The sequence below is a fragment of the Eptatretus burgeri genome, chromosome 1 (assembly GCF_056783735.1).
Source record: "Eptatretus burgeri isolate ZD-2024b chromosome 1, Ebu_testis_v1, whole genome shotgun sequence".
NCBI lineage: Eukaryota > Metazoa > Chordata > Myxini > Myxiniformes > Myxinidae > Eptatretus > Eptatretus burgeri.
In genome coordinates, this window is record NC_140961.1 from 22,713,143 (window position 1) to 22,724,390 (window position 11,248).

The 11,248-nt window shown below is 49.4% G+C and overlaps 1 protein-coding gene across 3 annotated transcripts in view; it reads right to left on the reverse strand.

Annotated features, from left to right (window-relative positions):
- Nucleotides 1–2,495, reverse strand: part of OGA (O-GlcNAcase) — a 59,416-nt gene extending 56,921 nt beyond the window's left edge. For 2 of the 3 annotated variants that reach the window (XM_085874926.1, XM_085874919.1), the window contains exon 1: nt 2,187–2,495. In XM_085874926.1, the coding sequence (XP_085731052.1) occupies nt 2,187–2,313 (127 nt within the window). In that variant the 5' untranslated portion in view covers nt 2,314–2,495. Of the gene's footprint in view, nt 1–1,989; nt 2,021–2,186 lie in introns of those variants that run through there. The other variant, XM_085874937.1, reaches the window with a different exon arrangement.
- Nucleotides 2,496–11,248: the final 8,753 nt, after the last annotated feature.

Genomic DNA, 11,248 nt, shown 5'->3' on the forward strand with positions numbered 1-11,248 from the left:
GAGAGGGAGAGAGAAGGTGGAAGGGAGAGGGAGAGAGAAGGTGGGAGGGAGAGGGAGAGAGAAGGTGGAAGGGAGAGGGAGAGAGAAGGTGGAAGGGAGAGGGAGAGAGAAGGTGGAAGGGAGAGGGAGAGAGAAGGTGGAAGGGAGAGGGAGAGAGAAGGTGGAAGGGAGAGGGAGAGAGAAGGTGGAAGGGAGAGGGAGAGAGAAGGTGGAAGGGAGAGGGAGAGAGAAGGTGGAAGGGAGAGGGAGAGAGAAGGTGGAAGGGAGAGGGAGAGAGAAGGTGGAAGGGAGAGGGAGAGAGAAGGTGGAAGGGAGAGAGAGAGAAGGTGGAAGGGAGAGGGAGAGAGAAGGTGGAAGGGAGAGGGAGAGAGAAGGTGGAAGGGAGAGGGAGAGAGAAGGTGGAAGGGAGAGGGAGAGAGAAGGTGGAAGGGAGAGGGAGAGAGAAGGTGGTAGGGAGAGGGAGAGAGAAGGTGGAAGGGAGAGGGAGAGAGAAGGTGGAAGGGACAGGGAGAGAGAAGGTGGAAGGCAGAGGGAGAGAGAAGGTGGAAGGGAGAGGGAGAGAGAAGGTGGAAGGGAGAGGGAGAGAGAAGGTGGAAGGGAGAGGGAGAGAGAAGGTGGAAGGGAGAGGGAGAGAGAAGGTGGAAGGGAGAGGGAGAGAGAAGGTGGAAGGGAGAGGGAGAGAGAAGGTGGAAGGGAGAGGTAGAGAAAAGGTGGAAGGGAGAGAGAGAGAAGGTGGAAGGGAGAGAGAGAGAGAAGGTGGAAGGGAGAGGGAGAGAGAAGGTGGAAGGGAGAGAGAAGGTGGAAGGGAGAGAGAAGGTGGAAGGGAGAGAGAAGGTGGAAGGGAGAGAGAAGGTGGAAGGGAGAGAGAAGGTGGAAGGCGGAGAGAAGGTGGAAGGCAGAGAGAAGGTGGAAGGCAGAGAGAAGGTGGAGGGCAGAGAGAAGGTGGAAGGCAGAGAGAAGGTGGAAGGCAGAGAGAAGGTGGAAGGCAGAGAGAAGGTGGAAGGCAGAGAGAAGGTGGAAGGGAGAAGGAAGGGAGAGAGGTGAGAAGGGAGAAGGTAGAGAGAAGAAGCCAGAAAGTCGAGAAGAAGCCAGAAAGTGGAGAGAGAAGAAGAGAGAGGATGTTTGCCTGTTAAAAACACAGGCGCCGTGCCAGACGCCAAGACACACCACGCCGACACACTACGCCACACACACGCACACGCACACGCACGCACACGCACACGCACGCCGCCTGGATCACGTGGGTCATTACTCCGAAATTCGAAGATTTGTTTGACGAAATTAATCATTCGAAGAGTTTGGAACCCGACAAGACCAAAGACCCAAAGACCCAAAGACCCAAAGACCCAAAGACCCAAAGACACAAAGACACAAAGACACAAAGACACAAAGACACAAAGACACAAAAACACACACACACACAAAGACACAAAAACACACACACACACACACACAAAGACACAAAAACACACACACACACACACACACACACACACACAAAGACACAAAAACACACACACACACACACACACACACACACACACACACACACACACACACACACACACACACACACACACACACACACACACACACACACACACACACACACACACACACACACACACCTACCTGCCTGAAAGTCCATGTATGTAAAGGGTAAAACAAATTTAAACAGACATCACAAGCACCGCTTACGTCACGTCTGACCGTGCGTTCAACACATACCATACGTCATATCTTCCAATTATTCCGAATTTGTACAAAAATTTCTCCCGAAACGAATTTCTATCAAATGGCCAATTATTATTTTTATCAAATCGTGGAAATCAATTAAAAAATAAATTAAAAAAACTTCCCTTCATGCGCCGTTCACGCCACGATGGGTCGAATTAACCTGTTTAATTCGGCCTTGTATACATTATCGAGCCAAACACACTTCTTTTGTTCTCCTTCACCATTTGATCTTTCACTGAACGCTCCCTTTACCTCCTCCAGCCTCCATCTTCCCTTCTTCCTCGCCTCTCTTGCCATTTCTCCTTTTCCCTCAGAGTAATAAAACTGTCCCCACGTTGTACTTCGATCGATGCGTCGTCTTTTCACCGACTTGTCGACTTGCCCTGCCCTGCCCTGCCCACCCATCAACCCAGCGTGACTTGTGCATTGAAGGGCCCGATTTTCCTCACCTTCCACGACACCACACAAAAACCTGCGTTTGTCCGCCATGACGCCAGGCTTTGCCTCTTGCACGTCCGTCGGCTCACCGCGTTGAACGCCTCCACTTATCGTCGACGTTTTCACCTTTCGGACCATCGTCGGCCTAAAGCCGCGATGGTGAAGTAAAACGCTGGCCGTAAGAAGAAAGGAATCTGAAGAAAATGTTGATCTTATTTTTCTAATTTCCAAACGGTCTTCAGCTTCGCAGCCTGAAACGAGGCAACACCGGGCCAAGAAGCAACCACCGATCTGGATTAATCCGCCCTTGGTGGGAGGGAGGGAAAACACGGTGGAGGAAATTAGCCCCGCCCACTAGCCTGTCAAACAAAACGACGCGCCAATCGTTTCGGAGTATTTTCACTGGAAACACCAGTTACACACGTCATCGTAAGTTTAGCCAATTGATGGCAGGAATTTTCTCGCATTTAGCTCCGCCCACTCCTCTTTAACCAATGAGCGACACCGACCCTGTGTTGATTGAAATCTCCCAATAATGTGGGTATTATAAGGCGGAAGGAGACCCGCCCAAAACAAAAAAGTATTCATTGATTTGTCGTTTCGAACACGATGTGTTAATATGCTGTTTCTATTGAATGAAAGAGGTCTTTTAGGGGTTTTTTTTTTTTTAGGATTTCAGCCTCGTTTGTTGTGTTCGCAAAATGGTATCTATTTATTACGTACGCAAATATGTTGGAATCCCTCATGATATCAGCATGTTTGTGAAAATACAAAGCACGGTTTTGATTTGGAGTTCAAGGCCGGCCATGACATGATGCTTTCAACCCCCCCCTGTCGAGATTACCGAAACCCAGAGAACAATCAGGATCTGCACGCGGACACGTGGGTAGACGGTGTCGAGCTCGACCATGTGGATGATCACCGTTGCTCTGACCCGATTGACTTCAGCTCAAGGAAACGGTAAACAGGACCAACTCGGGGAGTGTGCAAAGGCTGCTCGAACCTGGGCCTACTCCGATTACCGAGCTCCCTGTGGACCTTCGTCCAAACCGACCACACCATGATGAACTTGGTATTTATGACGGGGTTCTGTCCACAGGTCCACAGGTCCACATTCTAGAGCAGCGGCGCAACGATATCCTCGAGCAACTCCACGAGGCGCACATGGCGATCGAAAAAACGAAACGTCGAGCACACGAATGCGTTTACCGGCCGAACATATACCTGGACATCGAGAGAATCGTCAGAACCTGCAGGTTATGTTAAGAGAACCAACGTGAACAAACGTGCAGCACCTGAGCTGCACACCTGAAGGAAGGTCAGGACACTGTTTGAACCAAGTTGTTTATTAGAGAAGATGCTCGGCGATCATGGCACATATCGCCATCTTGACTTCAAGAGACCGACACCCCGAAACACGCGCCAATCACACCACCCCCTCACCCCCCAAACATGCCCCAATCACAACACACCCCCACCCCCGAAACATGCGCCAATCACAACACCCCCTACCCCCAAACATGCCCCAATCACAACACACACCCCAGCCCCAAACATGCCCCAATCACAACACCCCCACCCCCAAACATGCCCCAATCACAACACCCCCACCCCCAAACATTCCCCAATCACAACACCCCCACCCCCAAACATTCCCCAATCACAACACCCCACCCCCAAACATTCCCCAATCACAACACCCCCACCCCCAAACATTCCCCAATCACAACACCCCCACCCCCAAACATGCCCCTTCCCTTCTCTCGCAACTATTACAACACGAACCTAAAACTTCTGTTCTTTGTCTTATCTTCTTCCCTTTTCACATGATCAATTCCCTTCCCCCTGTTGCGAATATAATAAAGAAACATGGAATCTCCGTGGCTTTAAAACACACACACACACACACACACACACACACACACACACACACACACACACACACACACACACACACACACACACACACACACACGCACACACACACACACACACACACACACACACACACACACACACACACACACACACACACACACACACACACACACACACACACACACACACCTGGTGTTGGCGCAGTGGTTAGGGCAGCAGCTTGGGATCCAAAAGGTCCTGAGTTCAAGCCCCGTTGGGCCACTGAATTAATACACCAGGGGGTTGACTCAGCCTGTCATCCTTCAAAGGTCGGCGAAATGAGTACCAGTATACTGGGCCGGTATATACCCCGGTTAAAATAGGTGTACCATATCCCTGTGTCGTAAGACGCGACCAGGGTTGCGTCAGGAAGGGCATCCGGCGTAAAACACGTGCCAAATCACTATGCGGATCATACGGATGATCCACTGTGGCGACCCCAAACGGGAGCAGCCGAAAGAAGAAGAAGAAGAAGAAATATATATATATATATATATATATATATTATATTATATTATATTATATATTATATATACACACACAAGCCGGTAGGCGGCGATTGGTCACCAAGCAGGACTGATAGTATTGCGACACTTTGACCGCTGACCTAGTGGAGATAGGTCATTATGCAAATGAGCAAACTTGTACAACTCATCGGGGAGTATTCACGTGCAAAAATTTGTTTGGATCGGTTGAGCCGTTTTGCCGGGAGGGGAGACTTGAATAGGCATTTTGACCAAAAAATGCACTTATTGACCTTTGACCCCTGAAGCCTGAACCAATCGAGATAGGTCATTATGCAAACGAGCAAAGTTGTAGTACACATTACGGTCTATAAGCATGTAAAGTTTCATTCGATTCAGTTCAATCGTCTTGGAGCAAGTGTACTTTGAAGTTTCAGCAGGAATGCTCAATGGCCCTCAGACACCCAAGTTGAGAGGGTTGCCATTTGGAAACTATAAGATATAGAGCAAAATGGATGTCATATAGCGGATAGAGAATCACCTTAACATTATGCATATCAAATCTCATCCAGTTCCATCTACTGATAACTACTCGGTATCCATTTGAATGAAAAGTACCAAAAATGCGGTTTGAAATCGGAAATCCCCAAAGTTGGAGGGGGTGCTGTATAGTAGGTGAACAAAGATCTAAATCGAAAATCCGGCTCATTCGTTTGTGCACAATGTATTCCAGACGATTAGTGTGAATTTTCATGACCATCTGACCATAACCCGAGGAGGAGTAGCATTTGACGCGAAGACACCTCCACACCTCGGGCGTAGCCAGTTGCCTCGTCGCTCATTTCCTGAAATATGATCTGGCCTGAGCCCTTTGGCCATCTGAGCTCCCTGGGGAGTAAAATATCAAAGCTACCCAGCAGTGCTCTGAATACTCTTATCTCCACTCCTATCACAATACCTAAATAGGACAGTTCACCTCTTTTCGCCTCATCGCTTTTGGACCTCTGGCTACGCCCTTGCACTCCCTCCAGCTCTCGCATATTATCGATTTTTGCACTAATTGACCTTTGACCCCTGACCTAAACGAAATCGGTCAATATGTCCTGAGGCAAAGTTGGAGTACTCATTGAGTAACATGAACCTGCAAAGTTTCATTCGTATCGATGCACTCACCTGGTCGCTCGGGGGCCTTCAATTTTTGCCAATTTTCACGCATACCCTAATTGTCGGGGGTGCTGCGGGTAAAGTATTCCATATATCACAAAAACCGGAATGTATTTGATAGAGCAACACCTGTAGATCATTCGTGCCAAATTTCATAACCCTACGTGGGATAATGGCTTTCGGAATTGATTTCGCGTGAACGGTACCAATTTTGAAGGTTTTTCGGTTGTTGCTCGGGAACCAAAGCGTCCCCAGCAACCATCACAATTTCCAAAGCACTAGGTCTTAAGAATTTACCTACCACCCAAGTTTGGTCAAAATCCGCCCACATTTACTACCAATTATGCTGATGACAAACGAACAAACATCCAAACAAACAGACAGAATTACTGACAATAAGGGTCACCTATTTCGGCGACCCAATTACTGACAATAAGGGTCACCGATTTCGGCGACCTAATATATATATATATATATATATATATATATATATATATATATATATATATATATATATATATATATATATATATATATATATATATATATATATAGTGGCCCGGGGGTCGGTGGCGAGAACGACCACGAGGTGGGGAAAGCTTGTGTCGTCTCCCACCAAACTCCCCGGAATTGTAGGCCGTCGCTCGGATAACTCCGTGAGCCAGCGGGTCGTTTAACCGACCGTGGTCGCCAATATTTCAACCGTGTAGCGTAGGGTCTATTTGTCTATAAACAATTTACCTAATTAACTACGCGATTTCGACTACCAGGGAAACCACGCCCTTGGCACATCTTGCTCGAACCGGGTCACTCTACCAACTGCTGTAGGGTTCCAACTACCGACTACCAACTCCGGTTTGGGTGCAACCGAGCGGAAACTGCTAAAGCCGTGCGGGCTGGAATGAACGGATTATCGGGAATAACACCCCGCCTAAACTCAGATCCGAACCATGCTGGACCAATACAAGAAGAGACGGAAACGAACTGGGAGCATTTCTAACAAGTTTTATTTGCAGTAAATGAAGACACAAAGCATGACTTAACACGAATATGCAAGAAGTATTTACAATGATCCAAAAACACTTATTCAGCTCTACTTTAAGACGGGCCCACACGCAGACACGCACACTAATGAAAAGAAACCCAGAGTTCTTTATTGGACCCACACAGCTGAGGAGAGACAAGCTGGGGGTCAGAGTTCGGTTGGGTACCTGGCCATCGGAGAAAGGGGGTACTCCGTGCTGCGGCACCTAATAATGGTCGCTGGTTTGGTCCCCAGTCGCACGTGTAGGACTCGAGGTTCGTGGCGGAGCTCAGGTGGTGAGTAGTGGGGTCCACGGAGGGGGGGGCGGGGTCGCTCTTTCTTTCCTTGTAGAGGGCCAGCAGAGACACGTTCGCCGCCTCGATGACCTTCGTAACAGCAAAAACCCCTTTGACAGCAAAAACCCTCCAAAACTCTCCAAAAAGACCCACCAAAAACTCTCCAAAAAGACCCACCAAAAACTCTCCAACACCCCAAAAAGACCCTCCAAGACCCCAAAAAGACTCCAAGACCCTTGCCTCAGAGAATGCTCGAGAATTTATGGACCTCCCTCAGCGGGGAGGGGCCTTGGTGAACACACCTCGCTGTCCGCCTTTGATTGGACAGGGTCCCACGGCATACCTTTCCGGGGTGGGGCCTTGGCCCCTGCCAAGAAACCCCAGCCACCCTTCCACGCGGGTTCATACTTGACGAGTAACAGTATCAATGTTGCAAAGGTTGTCGTGAAAGAGTTACAACGTTCGTGGGAGCCGAGAAACCGGAACCGCGAGATCTTGCCTTGGCACATCAGGGTGCAAGAAGGCAGCTGGTTGGTGGTGGATCGTGATGGGCCGAGGGTTCATGCAGATGGGATGGTTATTAGATGGCTTGTTGGAGTTGGATGTAAACATTTAATAACCCAACGAGAAAGAAATCGCAACGTACGCCTTTGATTCTCCCACTAGACAAAAGGAAAGGGATCTGACTACACACATACTTAACGACATAAATGACTTTTGGGACATCTGTATGTTGAATGCTTATTGTTTCCAGATCCGTAACAATATATAATTGGAGTCGTTGCCATGTAGTAGTAGTAGTAGTTAGTAGTAGTAGTTAGTAGTAGTAGTAGTAGTGGTAGTAGTAGATAAATCACGATGTATGAACGAGTGAAAAGTGATCGATAATTTAATCGTTCATTGGTTGATCATCAACCAGTTTCTCGAAGACATCAGGCAAGTTGGGATTGTGGCAGTTATGACGAACCAACTCTGAACTAACCTCTTTTTGTTTTGTTTTTTTGCATACATGATCGAGGCTTGTGGAAGACCCAGAACAGAATGGAAGGGCACAAAAGGGAAAGAGGAAAGCACTAACAAGAGAGTAAAGTGAGAGATGAAAATTGATTATTTTAGAAATCAAGGTGAGAAAGACATATTTTTACGAATCTGGCAGCCATTTGCACACAAACAGCCAGAGTCCCCACAGTTCAGTTATTTCGATAAGTATGTGTTTATAGTTAGGGTCCCGTCCCTATGTTTAATGGGTGATTAAGTGTATGTGCGCTGTGAGTTATTTTTTAGTTAGAATTAATATCCAACAACAACAACAACATCCGCCGCTCCTGCCACCATCGGCCTTCCTCACGTGGCACAGACGTGGGCGGGTCTTCCATCGCCTCAGATCGGAGCCCCGCTCCAAAAAAAATGGCATGGAGTGTTTCCTCTGCCCAATGAGTGAAGGGCGAACATCGCACGCACGCCCCAGCCAATGGGAAGCCAAAACGCCCAGGGAAAGAAGAATGTCTCGACTAAGCGACAAAGACAAGAGAAGCGCCAAAACAGCCACAGAGACTCCATCCAGAAGGGGCGTGTGTTTCCCCGCCTACCGTGACCCTCCTCCAATCACGGCTGGCCACCACGTGACCCGAAACGCCCCGTACAATCCGGAGGCGAGTCTCCAGAGAGCGAATTCCCCCCCCCCACCCCACGTGGGGGAGGGGAGAAGAGAATCGAGTGGTGCGCGAGAAAAGGTTGTTGGTCGGACACCCCCCCCACCCCCCGTGTTCTGGGCTGCTGGGCGCTCCTTGTCGTGGTCGTCGGTCTTCGTCCCTGGTCTTCTCCTCGACGCTTGGTGCGAAGCTGACCGTGCGTGGTTTGTGTTGGAGTGTGCGGGCTGGTGTTTGGAGCGTCCGACTTCCCCGCCAAGAATCCCGGGCTCCATAGGGGCAGGTCAGCAAGCCGCACGCCGCGGCCAGGTACACCACGAACTCTGTCCCCCCCCCCCCAGCTGAACTATCCTCCTCGGCTGGAGGACCGAATAAAGACCCGGTGGGGTCCATTTCTTTTTGGATGTGTGTGTGTCTGTGGGCCCAGTCTTTAAGCAGAAACGGTATAAGAGCCTTGCATCATTGTACATTTGATTATATTCAGTGTAACTCTGCTCTTTGTCTCCCTCTCCCCATTATAAATAAACCCCGTGTTAAATGTACCAGCTCGTTGCCTGTCGTTTCTATCATTGACCCAGCACGGTGCAGGCTTGAGAAATAGTGAGGCCGTTTGTGCCGCAAATTGTTCATTTGGTCCGGCAGGCTTTGGTAATCCCCGCTCGGCTACGTCGGATCCGAGTCGGTAACAGCGACTCGGATCGGACAAAGTCGGCCGAGGGTGTGGCTTCCCCGGTAGTTAGACGGCGTGGGTACTTAGGTAAATTGGAATTCGACAATTAACCCTACCCCACGCCGTCGAAATATTGGCGTCCACGGTCCACTAAGGAACCCGTGACCTTCGGAGTTATCCAAAGGTTACGACCTTCAATTCCAGTGTTCGGTGGGAGACGGCCCAACTGCTCCATATAGTGGTCGTCCTCGCCACCGAACCCGGCACCACAACAATATGGGGGTGAACAAAACTGCACACAAGCTGAATGAAAGACAACAAGAAGAGGAAGGGGAAAGTGAGGATGAATCAACAAAGGAACAAACCAACCGACAACTCGGAACAGGAACAAACGAGTGCAGGTGAGCATTGAGCCTGGATTTGGTAATTCAATAAGAAGAGGATAACTGGCAGAATGGGTGCACCCTTCAGAAACCTGGGAGGGACAGAAAGAAGAGAGGGCAGGGATGCAAGACCAAAGAGGAGGCGGGATAATACACTGCCGAGCTTGGTGTTGGCTTAACGGTGAAGGTGGCTGGTATTAAGATCTTACGGTCTTGTGTGCCATTTAAATAACGCCAGGTGAGTTGGCTCAGCCTGTCATCCTTCCGAAGTCAACAAAACGAGTTCCAGCTTACTGGTATCAGGGGCACTGCATCAGTGGCACAGCTGTGCTTCCAGAAAATGATGCAACCAGCAGACACAGGTTGCATACGAAACAACAACCAAACTGCCTGCGATGTGAAAGTAACAGGCCTAGACACTCGATCAGCTTTGTTGCGGGAGATCCCAATGATTTTCAGGGTCTTACCTTCCAGTTGTTGTCAGGTCAGGCCAGATCAGATCAGATCTGTGACTTTCTTCAGGTATCATGTAAACCTGCACTAACCTGTTCCATTGTCGGGTTGTCGGTGACTAAACTGTCTCCCCCACCAGGTGTCCTGGTGAGGAGGGTGTATGGATATGGACACCAAGCAGAATGAAAAACAAAACCTGTCAAAGGGCAGAGGAACTCCTTGTGAGCCAACGGCCATCTATATCTACTGCCCAACTGTGTCTGCAGATATCCTCCTGCAGTTACGTTACCTTTTTTTTTTAGCAAGTTGGTGGCAGGATTTGTACTCCAGCCACCATAAAACCCTCAATTCCGCAAAACATTCTAAAAGCATGAAAAAATCTGAAAACCCACTCCGTGGGAGTACCTCCTGTGCAGCTGCTCTCTGCAGGGCAGCTCACCGGATGAAGGGATTGGGACAAGCCGTCGGGACCCCCACTCTTTGATGAATGGAGGAAAACCACGGGGTAACCTTCCCGGATCAGATTGTGGTAGTGTGGGTCAGGGTGGTGCTGAGGTGTCGTCCACCAGATGGCGGTTTCCTTGGGTTAACCTGAGGTGAGTGGGGATTTGGGGGGTCTGGGTGCTTTGGGAGATCCTAAAGAGTTGTGGAGTGCCTTCAAAACGACCATCCTTGATGTTGCCGGTGGATGTCTTTGAACTCATCATTGGGCGAAGAAGAATTTTGTCTCTCAAGGTACACTGGGTTCCATTGACCGGAGTCCCTGGGCCAGGCTTAATAGCAGAGCTGAGCTGTTCAGTAAGCTGAGGGTTAAAACTGAACATGCACCAAGGGTGGACAAGGAGGCCTATGTGCGAGGAATCTATGAGGTGGTAGAGCATCACCTGTAGTCAAGTGATTCTCATCCTGCTTACAGGGGAATGCGCGCATTGCGTTCCTCCAAGGCCATCCCTTGGTGTCCTGCAGTTAGAGCAGAGGGAGGTAGGCTCTTGGACAGGAGTCCGAAGTGAAGGCCCGCTGGGCCGGTTACTTTGAGCGGCCATCCCAGGCTGA